Below are 18,070 nucleotides of genomic sequence, written 5' to 3'. Positions count from 1 at the left end.
GTGTGACTGTGCTATCTCTCCATCTCTGTAGGCAACCCGCTGCTTCTCAACTCCACGATGCAGCCTGACTTAACAGTGGGCCGGACATACAGCACGCCCCTCTGCTTCCAGGACAGCACAGACAAAGAGCTCTTTGACCCCCTGCCAGACATCAAGGTCAAAGTTCAGAGCTCCTTTATGGTTTCACTAGGTGTGGCTGAGCGGGCGGAGTTCCACGCCAAAGCCCCTGCTGAGACCTTCCCGAGAGACCTGAGCCGGGACTACAGCAGCACAGCGGATAGACGCAAGAAAGGCCTGCTCACCCTCAATGGGCCCTTCAGCACCTGCAAAGAGCAGCTGAGGACCACCGGCGTGTTCGGCCACCCCGGAGGGCGCCTGATGGTGCCAAACACCGGTGAGCTATGCAGGAAGTAGATAAAAGCACAAACTGGTTTGTTTAGCAGAAACAGCACTGTCTCTGTCTTTTTTGTGTTGATAATGAAAAGTAGCTCACACACTGCGCTCTTGGTTTCCATAATGAGAGGGTGCTCATTATAGAAGCCATCATAAGCCAGTGCTGTTTAGCATGAGGTGCAGTCTTCCCAAAATGTCATGCAACACAACAAACATCTAAAATTTTCCAACATTTTTTCTCCACTTCCCCAGTGCTTGTTGTTAAACAGTCTGCTGTGTGTGCATCAAGAAACTACAGTCCTTCTTTGTTGTGTTCTGTCAGCACGCACAAAAAAAAAAGGTGGTGCAGTGAACTTTTCTCAGCTCGAGAAGGTGGTACACTGTCTAAAAACAGATCTCAACCAGTGGCTACCAAAAAAAGGTATGAATAGAATAGAACAACACAAGATTAACATATAAAAGACACATGTTCATAGGGCGTCAATGAAATAATTAAAACAAAGGATGCAATATAAAAACATGAATGAAATCATTTCTTTTTATCTTAAAAAGCTGTATTTTTAGTTGCCAAAAGCCCCCTATGGTACTTTCTAGAGTTCAGGATCTCTGAGGGACTGACAGAATAAAAGATGAGAACTGTCTGTCTGGATGCCCGTGGCTTAATCTCCTTTTCTGACAGTACAAGTCCAGGTTTCCCAATTATTTTGTTGGCTATACCAACTATTCTAGCAAGTCTGTCCCTGAACCTGTAGTTCAGGTGATGTAAAGAGGACACTCAATCCAAGATTTGTAAACTGTTTCTAGATAATTGATCAACAAACTTTGAAGCTATTGAATCTCCTCACAAGATAAATCTGTGCTGTGTATTTCCTGAAGCTGTTGTCAGAACTTTCAAAAAAAAAGGTCAGACAGCAGTTCTTGGTTCAGCTTCCTAAAAGGATGATTGTACAATCCATTTTATGGATCTTTTAAAAGTGGAGAGATGTTCCAAAAGCTATTTTACAGACAGTTGAATATATCACATTCGGCGCTGACAAAGTTACTTTTGAAATATAGTAGATTACAGATTACTAATTGTACTGTTAAAATTGCAGTAATTTATGTAACCAATTAAATAAGCTCATCAAAGTTGTTTAACTTATTACATTTCATTACTTTTTAAGCAAATGCTTTAAACTGGGCGATGGTGCTGAAAAATTTGGGAGACCCTCAGTGATGCCGAGCATGAACAGAGACATTAAAAACAATCAATAAGCAAACAAAGAACCATCATGCATATCAGTTAAAACAGAAATGAAATCATACAAAACAACAAACAACAATAGCAATCGCTAAAAGTACAAATACAGGATGATAAACATGTTATTGTTGTAGATGTATACTTAAAAGCATTTACACTCATTTAGCACAAGATCATAAATAAGGCATTTAAACAGCCATTAGTGTGGCTGAGCATCCAAGTTGAGGTCTTCTGCAGATTATTCCATGTATAAGCAGCACTGTAAGAGAATGACATTTTTCCTTGTTCAGCTCTGATTACGGGAGTGAAGAGAGAGAGTGAAGCAACAAGCTATTCTGTGAGCGAGTACCACATTTATGTGAGGTCAGAGTTAAAGGGATGAGATATAGGGTGGAAGGATCTGTTCCAAAGCTTTATAAATGAACAAATACCAATGCTGTTCCCGCCTCACAGCCACATGTGGCCATCTGACCTTTGGGTAAAGGTGGCAGTGATGGGTGCTGTAAGAATCGCCTGTTATGAACCTTAGGGCTGAGTGGTAAACAACGTCCAGTGATCTCAGTGTAGAGACAGCGGCTTCATAACATCCCCATAATCCAAAACAGACAGCAATACAGATTCTACAATTCTTTTTATATGTAGCCTACAAAAGGAAAATAGTTCTTATTTCTGTACAGAAAGACACATATTGTCCTCAATTTGGTAGTCAGAATGTCAATATGGTGTTTAAAATTAAGATTGTTGTCCAGCTAGACACTAAGGTATTCATTGCATGGATGTGCCATTTGAAGAATGAATACTGAAACTCTTGGTTAACAGTAGTGCTGCAAGATTTAATAAAAATGTGCGATTTGAGTGGACAATATTGCGTTTTGCGATTGCAATTACAATATAATAAATAAATGGTTTCATTAGTCTTCTTGCTTGATTCAGTGTTTCCCCTACATTATATCAGGGGAGCACTGACCTGACCTGACATAGTTATTGTTTATGGACAATGTCAATGACCATCAACAGACTGGGCACAGTCAAACACGCTGCTCACACAGCAGCACAGCACGGCACTGTACACACAGCGGAGTGACCCTGTGTTGCGTTCAGGCGTTGCCACGTTAATGACAAATTCCAGCACACCACAGCTCAACACAGCAGCATGTCAAGTGGGCCGAACCCGAGCAAAATTGTTCAGTTTTTCATTTGTTATTATATAGTTTGTTATGGAGTGCATGATTTCCCTTTGACACTTACAAATGTTTGCTTAACTGTGCTTGGATGTTGTTTTATGAGGCTCTGGCGACTTTCAGTTGTCTCTTTGTCTTTAATGTTACACGGCTCGGCTTTCTCTCGCATGCATGCTTCCTGCTTTTCTCTGTGCTGTCTCAAGTGTTGATATAGATTGGTCATGTTGCCGCGGGACGTGGCAACTTTAACTTTTAAACGTTTACACAGCACGTCTTTCTGTTCAACGTCGCTGTACGTGAATCCAAAGTATCGCCATTCAATAGGCGTTGGGTTTTTTTCGCCACCAACTCAGCCTGTTCATGGTCGTGCTCATGCTCGTCGTTTTTGTTTATGTTGGTCACTGCTTCACGCCGGGTGGTCACCTGACCATACATGCTGCACGCACCAGGATAGCTTGTGGGCATGATGTCAACAAACTCCACACACTACCGGAGAGGCAGTCACGTTCACAGGCACACACGTTAACATTTATTTACATTAAATCACAAATCGCAGCTTTCTGTGTGGTTATGTAATCGCACAGCCTGACATCGCGATTGCGATTAGATTAATTGTGCAGCACTAGTGAACAGCATCCATTAGTTTTTTGTCTGACATGAGAATGGTCTCAATCTTCTCATTAATCTCAGCAAGAAAATAAACAAGCATATTTAATCAATTATCTCTTGCTTTAATGTAATGTGGCCAGTGTTGGGGAGTAACTACAGCTGGCCTGGCTCTGTCGGAAGCAAGTGGGAACCTACAGTGATGAAAAATGAAGCCAACGTGGAAGTGCCAAAAACTGCAGTTCCCCAAATGGACACTTGAGGCTCCCTCCAAGAGAAAGACCCATTTAAATATAATTAAGGCTTGAAGTTATTTGCAATTAGTAAGTGGCTGCTTTGAGCGACAGGTGGGTGCTGTCTGTTGACAAGTCCCAACCACAGCGAAAATGTTAGGTAGGTGTTGTAACCATGGCATATCCCCATATTCAAAAAGTAAAAGAATGTAAAGAATGAATGTGTTCTAGGTGAGGGAAAAATAAAGAAAAATAAGTTAGGTACACGTGTGTAACTCAACTCTCACAAATTTTTTGTCTCACTAAGAAGTCATATTCATATTACATCACAACCATTAATACATCTACAAACTCATTAGACCCTATATATATATTGCAAGCTGTTGCAAAGATCCATCAGTGCCGTTGCCAAGGCAGGTAGCTGTTTGTTATTCCTCCACATCCTCGCAGACTCTCTCAGGCAAACAGGGGTCATGCTGTCATCATCATCAACACAAATAGAGCGATTGGAGGAGTTAGCATGGACCGTTACAGTTGTCACCAGGTCAGCAGTCTGCGTGGAGCGGTGCACTTAAGGCCCTCTTCTGTGGTCCTCGTGCACGTAGTGGTGGCCCTCGGCCGGCATGGAGAGGTGAAGTAAAATCAGCCTCCTGCGGCCCTCTTTCAGGCTGAGGGTCTGAGTGGAAGAGTCGTTGCTGTCAAGTGCAGCACTCACATAGCCTGTCCGCAGAGGCCACTATTCATTAGACTGAATAGTCGGCCTTACGCAGCACTTCACTGCAGATTGCTGAAGTCACCTTAGTGATATGAAACCAAAATAGCAACATTACTTATATCTGAACAGCTTTTAAAGAGTGCATTAACTGTAACTATGAGAAATATATGTCCTCACTCACCTCTAGCAGTGTATAACCATGTAGATCGTCTCATTTTAATAAAAAAATGAATTGAATTGAAACATCAATTAAAATTTACAGTAGCTGTGACAAACTCTGTTTTCATGATCCTGGTATGGTCAGAATGATGTTTGTTTTCTTGTCAAATGATGAAGTCCCCGATTTGTTTTTTGCAGTCAGTGTTTGGAAATCCTTTCAGCGCTTTTACATTCACAAGGTCCTCTGTGGCAGTAAAACATGTTACATGACTCAGAGCCTCCTGCAAGTTGAGCTGAGCTTGCTAAGCACCTTTTTGGGCTGACTACTCTAAAACGTCCATTAAAGAGCCTAGTCCCAATTAAATGCCCAGTCTCTTTCACTAGCCTGGTGTGGCTACACATTTGGACAAATAAAGGCCTGTCTCGGTTATACACCAGGGGCCCTATTCACAAACATACTGAGAACACTCAGAAAGCTTCTAACTTAAACTAAATTTTTTAAGCAGGAGCAAGGAATCCTAGCTTAGGAGTGAAAGTTCTCAAAGCAGCTCTGAGTAAGGAAAGGACAGAAACTTTACGTTAGTGAAGAGGTGTAGTTGACCCTGTTGCTAGATATGATGCATTCTTTTAATGGATGTGATTAGTTGTCACAGACACACCCTTTTGCGAACCTGCAAGGTGAGGACACCCAGTGGAAATGAAATGGACTGCTGACTGTGGAAGTGTTGTCATTGTTTGTGTGATCACTCTGCTGATGGAAGGTTGAGACAGACCCAAGTCATCACTGCTGCACTGTTGCATTCTTCCAATTTTCCAAATTTTATTTCTGGCGTTAATACATTAGAAGGGGAATGTGTGCATATCCCCAATGAGATAAACCACACATATTATCTCTGCATGATCTAAAAAGTAGCATTTCATTTACTCACTGTCATCCAATGTTTAGCCAATATTTCTCCAACCTCTTCATGTTTCCACCATTTTCTCCTCTGCGTAAGAAACTCTTAAGTCCTAGGAACTCTTTTAAGGTCCAAGATGCTCTGTGAATAACTTTTATCTTTACACGTACCTAGTCTTAACTTTAAAGGGAAATTCTAAGAAAACATCACATCTTTTGTTGAGTTAAGTGATCTCAGCAAATATTAGCCGGACTACTGATTGAAGTTTTACAGTAACTCTAAAAGAAACACTATAAGCTGACTTAAAGAACGGCCCATAATGTGACACTCTGCCTATTCAACATGTTGTACATAATAAGTAATTGTCTTGTTGTCTAATATAGTACAACCCCTGCCTTTTTTTATTTTTTTTATTTTTATTTTTTTTATTAATTTCCAGAAAAATATAATAATAATATAGGGCCAATACAGTACTTTCTCGATGTAACAAACAACTCAAATGAACGCCCTCATTTTTTTAATGTGTCAATGAGAAAATACTGAACAGATTTTGCATCCACTTACACCACAGTGGTCTGAGTTCTCACAGCTGCTGTAGGATAGTGAGAGAATGTGTTTGTTTGTTTGTTTGTTTGTTTGTTGTTTGGGTGAACTGACCCTTTAAAAAGTGCAACACTTACCACAACACAAGAAATCCAGCTGTGATTGACTTACTCTTGGCTTACAATCTTCACATCTGTCAGTTTTCTCCATCACTGCATAGCAACTTCCACCACCATGTAACGCAGAATATTTTTTTAATGAAAACAAACAGCTTAAAATGCACATTTCAGAGACGACTGATGTATTACAGAGTATTCACTTTCCATAGAGCTGCCAAAAACCATCTTTATCTGTCATCTCCCACTCTGCTCCTCTGAACCTTTTATTTGTAAACAGGGTTTTTATATGCTCTCATCTCTTCAGTGTGAATGCCTCCTCATTCACACAGACGCAGATGAATAGTGTCAGGCAACAGTGGCGGGGCACTGTTGCTTTGCAGAAATCTCTATTTGCTTCTTGAAAGATGTTGCTTAATCAAAAGTATAGTGAGCACTGCTGGTTGGGAGATCAGAATAAATAGAAAATGTGTTTTTATTTTTCGTAGATAGTGTCTAATTCAGACAAACTGTGTTTACAACTTAATTCAAGTCAAATATTGATTCATGCACCCATTTATTCCTATTCAGGCTGAGCAGGTGAACACTGACTGTGATGGATTTAGTTGTTTGTTTGTTTCAGATTCTATCTTGTCTGATCTGTGTGAGTTCTAAAGAGAACCATAATTTCAGTGAAAATTATTGTGATTACTCATTCAGCTCCATTGAGCTCCACATTCTGTACCATAATTTCCAGATTTCCTTTACAAATTGTGTTTGAAAACGTTTTGGTAGTCCTTATGGTGGTTCAGTTTTAGACCTTTAACCTGCTGGTGAGAGAGGTCTGCCTTTCGGGCTGTCTGCCAGAGAGCCTTTTCTTAGTTAGGTTAGGTTTAGGAAAAGGTCAAGGTTTGGGTTAAAGTAAAAAGACAGCTGCCAGTAAGGACAGCCCTGAAGGCTAACTTTTCTCATGTGCCATAAAGCCAGCTTCATACTTTCGGCATCTGTGAGGGTCCACTTTGGTCCAAGTGAAGTAAATGTTGTCATCTGCCTATGTCTGCGAGGGTCTGAAGGGACCCTAGCAACTGTGCTGATGGTGCATGCTCCAGTTACAAATAATCTTCCAGTGACATGCAAAAGTTTGGGCACCCCTGGTCAAAATTTAATTTACTCTGAGTAGTTAACTAAGTAGAAGATGAACTGATTTGCAAAAGGCAAAAAGTTAAAGATGACACATTTCTTTAATACTTTAAGAAAGATGACTTTTTTTATTTCAATCTTTTACAGTTTCAAAATAACAAAAAGGAAAAGGGCCTGATGCAAAAGTTTGAGCACCCTGCATAGTCAGTGCTAGGTAGCACCCCCTTTGGCAAGTATCACAGTTTCTAAACACCTTTTGTACCCAGCTAAGAGTCTTTCTATTCTTGTTTCGGGGATTTTCACCCATTCTTCCTGCAAAGGCTTCTAGCTCTGTAAGATTCTTGGGCCGTCTTGCATGCACTACTCTTTTGAGGTCTATCCACAGATTTTTAATGATGTTTAGGTCAGGGGACTGTGAGGGCCATGGCAAAACCTTCAGCTTGCTCCTCTTGAGGTAGTCCATTGTGGATTTTGAGATGTGTTTGGACCATTGTCCCATTGAAGAAGCCATCCTCTCTTCATCTTCAGCTTTTTTACAGATGGTGTGATGTTTTCTTCCAGAATTTGCTGGAATTTAACTGAGTCCATTCTTCCCTCTACCTGTGAAATGTTCCCTGTGTCACTGGCTGCAGCACAAGCCCAAAGCATGATTGATCCAACCCCATGTTTAACTGGACAGGTGTTCTTAGCATAAAATTCTGCACCCTTTTTTCTCCAAACATACCTTTGCTTACTGCTTCCAAAAAATTATATTTTAACTTCATCATACTGCGGGACTTGTTTCCAAAAAGCATCAGACTTGTTTAGATGTTTAACTAAGGTCTGAGACCCTGGTAAAAGCCAAAAGCTCAAATGTCTTGGGGTGCCCAAACATTTGCAAGGTGCTCATTTCCTTTTGTCACTCTAAAATTGTACAGAACAAAAATAACACACTAATCTTGCTAAAATGTTGAAAAGCTTGTTTTATTTTTAACTTAATGGTAGGATCTGGAGGATTTTCAAACAAAACAAAATATAGACATATACAAATGAAATCCTGCTTAATCATCACCTATGGGCTTCTACTCATGTGTGGTGGTGACTCTGTTTGTAGAGCTCCTGCCCTTTAACTGTATTTTGATGTTTTTGTGAGCTGGGACTGCTTCTGGGCCGAGATTTCCCCAGCCAATGAGAGAGCGCAGGTGCCGTGCCCTAGCGTGTCCAAGCGTGTCTGAGCGTGCACCAGCGCAAACCTTGCCTGAACCTCTTCTCTGAAGCCTTCTTCCATACCTCCGGGCCATGTCCACCCGGGAGAAATGGCGGATACAGACGTACCCACAAAGAAAAGGAAATTAAATGTGAGTGAGGCAAAACGCCGAGCCGATAAAGCACGGGCCAAAACTCGTGTGAATATCGGGGTGGCTTTCACCCACTTTCGAACATTGAAGGAGAGGCTCGGGATGTACAGCGACGCGGAGTTGGCCTGCTTTCTGTTGGACAGGTAAATCCCAAATACAGGCCAGTTAGCTTGTGCTAGTTTTGCTAATTTATCAACTTTTCCATTACAACAACTGTAATTCCTACGTAGTTTGTTGTGGAGGCTAATTCCGACTATCAACCGATGCAAATAACTTTACGTTTAGCTAATATATGGCTTGATGTAGTGTGAGGATTGAGCTTTGAATCATTTTGTGTAACACCCAACTGCCGGGAGGGGTAGGGGCAGTGCGCAGTTGAGCGTGATAGGAGGGGCCAAATTTGAATGTGTGTTTACAAACAGCAACTGGAAAATCCTCCAAACCCTACCTTTAATGCCTTTTGGAGATCAGTTATTCTTCTACTTACTTAGCTTTTCACAGTAAAAGAAATTTGACAGGGGCGCCAAAAATTTGCATGTCACTATATAATCTTGTTACATATTCTAATCCATTTTGTGGCTGTTTTCCTCTAGATGCTTTGCCAAGAAGAAGAAAACAAAATGGGTGCTTGTTTTGAAGAGTGGTTGTGCCAGGAGATTCATCTTTATCCACATTTATAGAATTGTCTTTCAAAGAATACAAAACATCTGGGACAGCTGGTATATAGTGTGCATCAGGAATGCACATACATGGAACGCCAGACCAACGCAAACCCCTTAAATGTAATATAAATGGAATCATGTGCATGCCAATGCAAGCCACAAATGTCTGCAGGTGTTAAAAGTGGAAATTATGTCTGTGGCTCAAAGCCACTCTGTGCTGGCTGTGCCATTGTCTTCCTATGGGGAGAGTGGTAGCACCCAACTCAGCAGAAGTGCTACCCTTGACATGGCCCACCCTTCGAAATTGCCACTGAGCGCTGCACTCAAAGTTCAAAATATTTCAACTTTGATCTGTTGTTTGCCACTGATGTTTCAAAGTGCAACCAGTGAGGTAACAAGGGATGTAGCCAGAAGCAACACATGCAAGCAGGGGAGGGAGAGAAAAACTCGTCATCTTCCTCAAACTCATTAACACAACATTAAATACATACATCGGCCCAGGAAAACATTCAGATTGGGTTTCCAGGTTTGTGAATAGGCATGTAGTTTACGAAATAAGATGAATCTAATGCTAAAGTTAGCTTAGCTGTTTATGTACATCAACTGTGCTTGCCATGTATTTGTGTTATATGTGAAAGGGGCCGTGCTTTGTATCATAAGAATCTGGTCTGAATTACAAAATGTATCGTACACAACATGGTCCTATTCTTTGAGGTTTAACCCTCTGTGATTGCAGCTGTTTTGTGTAGATGACATATAGCTGCTTTGCCTCTGCAAATGTCTGCACTATTTCTTCACGGTGAGAAAAGAGCAAATTTCTTAACATGTGAAGGCAGCTTAACTAATGCGTGCATAGTCTGAATATGATGCAACTGGAGACAAATCACTAAAGAGAGAATTAGCTTTGAGTCATACTATAAGGTCAGTCTGTGAGAAAACTTCACTGCAGTGAACCAAAAATATTCAGCACACCACTGACACAGTGGTGTGTCTCTTTAAACCTGGTACCTACAGTATGTGTAAAAATTCAAGAAGTCATTATTAGTCAACACATTATGTAGATATATATTTAACAATTGAGAGACCATTGGGGATAGAACAGAAATTCATTATGTTCCTTATTTCTGAGTAAAAGAGCAAAGAGAAACAAAAGGAGGAGTCAGTGGCACTGTTTAAAAAAAATCAAAACAAATAAAGTCTTCTGGTGAATTATTTTTACATTGGGAAACACATTTGACAAAATTGGCTGAAGATTATGACAACAACTTTATTTGTATCGACAAGGTGATTCAAAGTGCTTTGAATTACCTGCAGTGTGGAAACCAAGTAACTGAAAGAGAAACATTAAACATCACAAAAATATAAAAAGGATAAAATGTGATAGAATAATAATTACTCTGCAGATGAAAATAGCCCTAAGTTTTAATATAAGTAATAAAAAACTGATTTTGTGGGGGGGTATTATTTAAAAGTTCACACAGTTTATTCAAAAGATGTTTATATGCCTCTGCGCTGGCAATAGCCGTGGCCACAGGCAATATGTTTTCGGGTTGTCCATCCCATTCTCACCATTGCAATATCTGAAGAATAGTGAGGGCATTTCTTAAAATTTAGCACAAACGTCCACTTGAACGCAACCATGAACTGATTAGATTTTGGTGGTCAAAGGTCACTGCGATCTCATCTGTCTCATTCTTGTGATCGTGATATCTCAAGAACAGCTCAAGGGAAGTTATTAAACTTTGGCACAAATTTTCACTTGGATTCAAGGAGGAACTAATTAGATTTTGGTGGTCATAGGTCACTGTGTCCTGGCATCCACCTCATTCTTGTGTATGTAATATCTCAAGAAGGCCTTGAGGGAGTTAAGTCAAATTTGGCACAAACTCAAGAATGAATTGATTAGAATTTGGTGGTTGAATATCAAGGGTCAGTGTCACTGTGAGCTCACAAAATGTGTTTTTGGCCATAACTCAAGAATTCATACACTAATTATGACAAACTTTCACACAAATGTCTAATAGGATATAATGCTGAAGTGATGAAATTTCACTGTGACATCATTATGTTCTGCAATAACACTTCATTGGCCATTACTCAGCATCATAACTCAGCAATTGGGGGGGGGGGGGTGCATTTGGTTAGATACTGCAAGGTTGACACTAATATTTGGTGTCCACTTTGAAACTGTGCTGACTATATGGATCCTCTGTGCTGCCAGGGTAAAGATGAGCATGAAGCCTCTATGCTTTTACAGACATGAATGTAAACTTTAAGTGCAACTTGAGTAGTTTGCAGAGGCATACAACTGTGAGATGGAAATTTTAGTTGTACCATCGACTCCTGTCTCATAATTGTCTTCAAACATTCCTTATTTGTGGGGCAGTTAATACTCCAACAGAGAAGGTTATTGGCGCAACACACCCAGTAAGCTCTCTCCATTTTGGACTGTCTTGCTGGCCAGCCCCTTAAAGGTCAGATATGTCAAAACAGCTTGCTGTTTGTCAACTGTGCAAATTCGTGCCTCAAAGTTTACCAAATTTGAACTTTAAGAAGAAGTAGAACAAATTCACCCCCATAAGTGAATCCACTATCACAGCTATTCCACTGGAATGAATTGGATTCACCACAAAGTTTGCCATTTTGCCAGGACACAACGACTGGCTTGCAGATTGAGGGCATTTTCAGATTAGATATGATTAATTCGTACCATACCTAAGTACAACTGCCCCCACTTTCTCACAGCTGAGCAGCTTTACATTAGTAATATTGTTCCAGAGTACACTTGCATTATCATCTACTTGACATTTGTTTATGGTGTTGTTGCATTGTAGAAAAGAGTGTCAATTATAAGACTCCAAGCCAATACAATAGGTCAATGTTTGTGGGATTATGCCTGCTTTGGTTTATATTTTAGAGAAAATGTCAAGAGAGACCCTCTCACCTGCTTTTCTGCTTCATTGCCAAAGATCATGATAAGACAATATCAGCAGGTACTGCACAGATACACAGATTTCAGAGGAGACCAGCGTTGTTGAGAAATGCCTTTGCAACTCTGCTCGCAGACCACTACTCATATTAAACAGCAGTCCACTTCTGTACCTGAGTACACATGAACTGTACTCGAGACCGCCACTGTGTGAAAATGGAGTATGAAAACTGATCATTGATCAGTGCCCAAGTCCAATTCATGGACTTGGGCACTGATCAATGATTAGTTTTCACACTTATCAATCTAACTGGACTTTGTGGTCAAGTTTACAAGGATACAGTCCCAGGTTCCTGATGTGAAAGCCTCTTAAAGTAGCACATAGCAATGGGGCTTAAGAGATCACGTGGTTTTGTTCCAGACAACATACATGTGAACCCGCCTTGAACCTTAAACTTATGCCAAGTGATGATAAGTAATGACAAAACAACAATCCTGTGTAGTGACAGAGTAAAGCAACATATCCTAATACAACTGTTCATATATCTTATAAAAAATGCCCATACAAGGTTTTGTATGATATCTAAGGAATACTGACATTACGTACTTAATGTAAAGTTTGGTAGGTTAGGTTTGGGCGAGTAAAGTTATGTAGATTAGGTTAAGGAAAAGAAATATGGTAAGGACACTTGGACATGAACACTGGTTTCTTGGGGGAAAGTCCTGTGTTGTTTGACGTATCCAGCACCACCCCAACCTGCTTTTCGTTCTTATATTTCTTTCTTTACTTCCATCAGCACATTGCTCATGTGTTTTTAGCCTTCCAGATTAAATTCTTTATGAATTCCTAGCTCCTGATTTAGTAGGTTATATCAAATTATGTTACGTGCATTACGTTTTGTAGATATGATACAAACAGGGCCTGAAAACAGTCAGAGTAAAGTCAAATATGTCTGTTGTCTATCACAAGAGATGGAAGTAGTGTGATAGCAAAACTGCCCAGGGAGAAGGTCAGGGTGGATGTTGGGGGCTTGATATTGGAGGTTGCTGTTCACAGCTAACCAACAGTCAGTGTTTTTCACAGTGACAATCAAAGTTTCCTAACAAACTTACCAAAAGTTAGAGGTAGCAGGTCATAGAGGTAGGTCAGAAAACAGTCACATGAATATTTTTTTGGGTGATTGTAACAGGTTTGGGAAGCCAATGACAATCTTTGTATTTTGTCTTTTGTTTTGATGGACATTCGGGGCAATGATCATACCACTTAGACACCAACTTAAACAAACACCACCGTCAACAGCAAATCAAAATTCATAACCCCATACATGCTGATGGTTGTGCCTAATCCAGCGCAACTGGTTTTTTTTTAATATACGTGTCATGTGCCAAGATCAGTGCTTCATATTTGATCAGATTTTTACCAAAAGTCATATAGGAAAATTTTATTTGGATTACTTAGTTTGGTTCACTTTATTCTTTCTATTCAAGTAAAATGAAGCTCTCATGAATATTACCGCAACCACTGCATGTAGGACATATTGTAAGCCCTTATTTTCACCTTTTCTGTCAGGCTGTCGGAGTTGTTGTTGTTGACATATTTGTGTGTGTTTTCCAGGGGTCAGCCTGCTGGTGCCTCATGGAGCCGTGGCTGAGAATATGTCCTGGGAGATGTACATGGTGATCAATCAGGGAGAGGCAAGGTGAGGCCAGAGTTTACCCAAATATCATTTCGAGCATGTATCTGTCTGTCAGTCTTCCCCTATCTTATCATCCATCTCGCCTGACTCTCCATCCTTTGTCCTCACTGTCCTGTTTCTCTCTAATTATTGACCATCCTCTGTTACTTCCACTACAGCTCAAAAGTCAGGTGGCGCTCAATAGGACCTTCACTTCTCTACAAGTAGTTGTCCCACTAAAGCAGATTATAAAGTTACAAGGTTAATGCTGTTACACACAACAGAAAGGTGTGGATTTGCATGTTTCCACATGTCACTTACAATAGCAAAACAGCTGAATTAAGAGCAAAGATTGTGAGAGTGCATACCAACAATGTGTCCATTTCTTCGAACTTAATGACTTACATACCCTTGCTCCCTCTCAGCCCCAATTTCATAGATTCCCACTAAAGGTGTTAATCTTTACTTGCAGCTTGTAAATACATACTTTTAAAAGGCTGTGTAATGCGTAATGTTCTAAAAGAGCTCGCACTGCAGTTTCTAGCAAATATAGCCCAAAAAGGAGGAAATAGTGGATTTGATATTTGTGCTGTAGTGCAATGTTTCTCAAATGGGGGTATGGAAGGGTACCTTGGAGTACTTAAGAGGGTTTTTTAATGTTAACTTAAAGAGTAACTAAACCCTCAAACCACTTTTCTTCCAGCTGAAAACTACATTTAAAATACATATTGTGTTATATGCATATGCTTCCTTCTACTGGTTTAAATCTAGCATTTGCAATTGAATTTTGCTATTGGCTGATCTGGTGGCAACTTTTGTCACCAAACAGACTTCTGCTGGCTGAGTAGCTAACTACTAGTTTAACCCTCTGCTAGCTTGGGGGTATGAAATGATTTCATCATGCAGCTCTTCTAGACTTTAGAACTATTGTCAGAGAAATGGATCGAACAAATGCAAACACATTTCTACCAGTAATTGGTATTTCTACCAATAATGTTTTGCGCTGGTCGGGGGTACCTGGAAATTTTGTGCATGGAGGAAAATATTACAGAGGGGTTACATTATTGAAAAAGTTTGAGAACCACTGCTCTAGTGAGTATTTTTAGCAGCAGGATGGTGCATGTGGGTCTGAGTCCCACAGTGTGTGTGTTCATGGTAATGAAGGAACATGTCACCCAGGGCAACAGTGTGACTCATTGATGTGTTTTTAATAGTTTTTGGACAACAGTGGAGCTCTATGGCACAGAGGAATAAGATATATCAGGCTTTGGTTACACACAATACTTGATAGTAAATAACATTCATTGTTAGTTTGGGTCTTTTCATTGGGTTTGTTGACAGAAAGGAAAATATGGAATATGTCCAGCATTATCCTTTAACAATTAATAAAATCACTAATAGGATCAACTGGTTCTGCAAGCAGTGGTGAGTTACCTCCCCATTGTTTCTATTGAGTAGGCTGCTCATTGTGTTCGCTTACAAATATAAAAAATACAAACCTGGCTTATGTGAACATATGCAGTCCAAAATAATAAAATTCACTAAAGCCCAATTTCTGCTTAAAAACCCCACCAACACACGCTAACATCCAGCTTTTGAATTTAATGGGAAAGGTCACAATCAGCATTCTCATACAGGATAAATGACTCTGCAGTAGTCATTAGGGGTGGGGGAAATATCAATATAGCATAGTATTTTTGTGTGGCAATATGTTGTCATATCTTGCCAAGTATCAATTTATTATTACATAAATTGTTAATATTACAAATACAAATTAAACTTCAGGTAGCCTACTAGAGTAATATAAGCATTTGCTTTTTCAGTCCACTAGATACATTTTACTGCTGCAAAAATGACTGAAGTGAGATGAACAGACTGAAAACTTTATCTCTTTAGATAAAACAGATGTTGACAGTTTTCCTTTGGGGACATAATTTTTAGTTGAATAAAGGTAATATAATTGCAATATATGTCGCAATATATACTTTATCGCAATACTCAGCATATCGCAACATATTTAAAAAGGCAATAATATTGTATTGTGACTTATGTATTGTAATAATCACGGATCCTCTGGTGACTCCCACACCTAGTAGTGGCAGTGATGGAAATACAACACATGGGTGGATGCGCTAATTTTAGCCCCTTTACTGGCACGATGCAATGACGGGCCACCACAAAAGTCATTCTCTGCCCAAGCAGTGCTTGCACATTGATCCAAATTTTATGGGCACCTAGTTTGAAAGAGAGACTGAATAAGTAACAGATATTTTAAAAAAACAAACAAAAAAAACAAGATTAACCACTGAAACATTTTCACTGGCCTCCATTCTGCATTACTCTTTACTAACCTGTTTTACACCACATTTGTGACATCAAACATGACACACCTGAGAAAAAAAAAAAAAAAAAAACGAGAGAAAGGCATACTTGTCTACTGCAGAGTCATGTATAGAGCTCTAGACTACTGACGACTGTCAAAATGAGTTTTTAGCAAGTGTTTCCTTGTATAACAAAAACTGCAAAGGTGTTAATTTGGGTTGAAAAGGGGTATATGTGCAATATGGAGAAAATTAGATATCATGATAATTTTGGCCAAATATCTCGATATTGATATTTCAACAATATTGTAGGATTTGCTATTAGTGCTTTCACAAAATATGTATACATTAACATATTTCACAAATAATCATCTATAATGTGGATATAATGATTAAGTGGGTAAAGGCAAATAATAAGTTTAGTGTAGTAAGTTAGGAAAATTACATCACTTTACTGTAATATAGGCTTTAAGACCAGGAAAAGACAACACTTACTATATTAAGATATCCAAAATCTAATACAATATCTAGTCTCATATCATGATATTGATATGTTGTCCAGCTATCCTTAGAAAAAAGCAATAAAATATTGGTGTAGCGCATTACCAAGGGCAGTTTCAATGAAGTCATCATCAGGATTGGCCCTAAAATAAATAAATTATGTGTTTTTGGGCAGTAGTGCAGGCAGACATACAGAGGGTAGATGTGTGACCCTCCCCATGGCCATCCCCACATCCCTGAGTGTTTACAGGCAGGCAGTGTGACAGATGGGCCCAGCAAGCACCGCAGCCTATCTCCCACTCCCTATAGGAGTCCTCTAGGTGTCATGATATGGGTGTTCATTTCCAGAAGCCCCTCGCAGGTGGTAGTCTGGGCTTTGATGTCCCAGCTGCTGTGAAGAAACTCAAGTTCACTCCGCACGACCCCGGGGGGGGTGGGGGTGGGGGGGCTCTGTAATAGAGTCCTTCATTTAGCCAACTGACTCGTAGGAAGCAAAGTCAAACCTCCAATCCTCCAATCTCTTTTTTGTCCCTGGTACTCTGCAGAGAGTCAATATGTAGTTATGTACTCCACTCGGTGTCAACAATGTGGCGCTCTGGGAGAGAGTCACGACCCGGGAAGCTTGTTTAAACGATGATGAATGCAGTGATGAATGGAGCGTGGTGCGCTGATGGACATGCACGGTGGAATACAAGGCGCAGACGTCTCCCGAGGCCTTTCATCTCTGCAGCACGCGCATTATGTATTCTGATCACAGCTAGGTAATGACCCTCAGATGGACTGAGCCGCTCCCCAGGGGGGTTTTGCACGCACTTTCCCGCAGAGGGCCACAGTGCTTCCCTGTTTCCTCTGATGTGTCACTGTTTATTCACACTGCTCCTCTTAAACAAAATCACAAAAGAAGAGAGACCCCACAGAATGCACACATTAGCTGTAAAAATGATTGGGTTGTGGATTGATTTGGTGGGGCACTGAAATAATAAGATGCAAAAAGTGCCACATGGAGTGAGTTATGCCTGTTATGAAAGTTTTGGTTATTGAGGTCAATTTTTAAAAAAAAAGTCAGTCAGTTTGCCCTTAAAAAGAATTATGTTTTTACTGACCTCAGAGAATGCAGAGCAGCTCTACTTTGTTTTCAGTGGGCTTACAATATGCTATACAGTCAACCTATTATTATTTTCAGGGAGGCAAATATGGACGTCTGGTCAGTGGCCCGTGGCTTCTGTTGCTGACACAAAAGGCCCCCTGCAGTGTCTGCATGAGACACATCTGGCTTTCAAGTTACTCCAATGTAATTCCGTCAGCAGCAATAATGCAACAGAAAGAGCGAGAAAGTCTGAGTAGGGTGGGAGGGAGGTACAGGTTACCAGCATACGTCACATAACATAGTCAAGTGGTGTCTAGTCATGGTCAAGTGACATACTAGATAAGTTACTGGAA

The 18,070-nt window shown here is 40.2% G+C and overlaps 1 protein-coding gene across 2 annotated transcripts in view; it reads left to right on the top strand.

The window, feature by feature from the left end:
- unc5db (unc-5 netrin receptor Db) overlaps positions 1 to 18,070 on the top strand; it is a 290,100-nt gene that overhangs the window by 220,441 nt on the left and 51,589 nt on the right. For both annotated transcript variants that reach the window (XM_033620202.2, XM_033620199.2), the window contains 2 exons: positions 32 to 394; positions 13,748 to 13,832. In XM_033620202.2, the coding sequence (XP_033476093.1) occupies positions 32 to 394; positions 13,748 to 13,832 (448 nt within the window). The remainder of the gene's footprint in view (positions 1 to 31; positions 395 to 13,747; positions 13,833 to 18,070) is intronic.

The sequence above is a fragment of the Epinephelus lanceolatus genome, chromosome 9 (assembly GCF_041903045.1).
Source record: "Epinephelus lanceolatus isolate andai-2023 chromosome 9, ASM4190304v1, whole genome shotgun sequence".
Lineage (NCBI taxonomy): Eukaryota > Metazoa > Chordata > Actinopteri > Perciformes > Serranidae > Epinephelus > Epinephelus lanceolatus.
The sequence above is the reverse complement of the archived record's forward strand: the minus strand, read 5'-3'. Positions and strand labels throughout refer to the sequence as shown.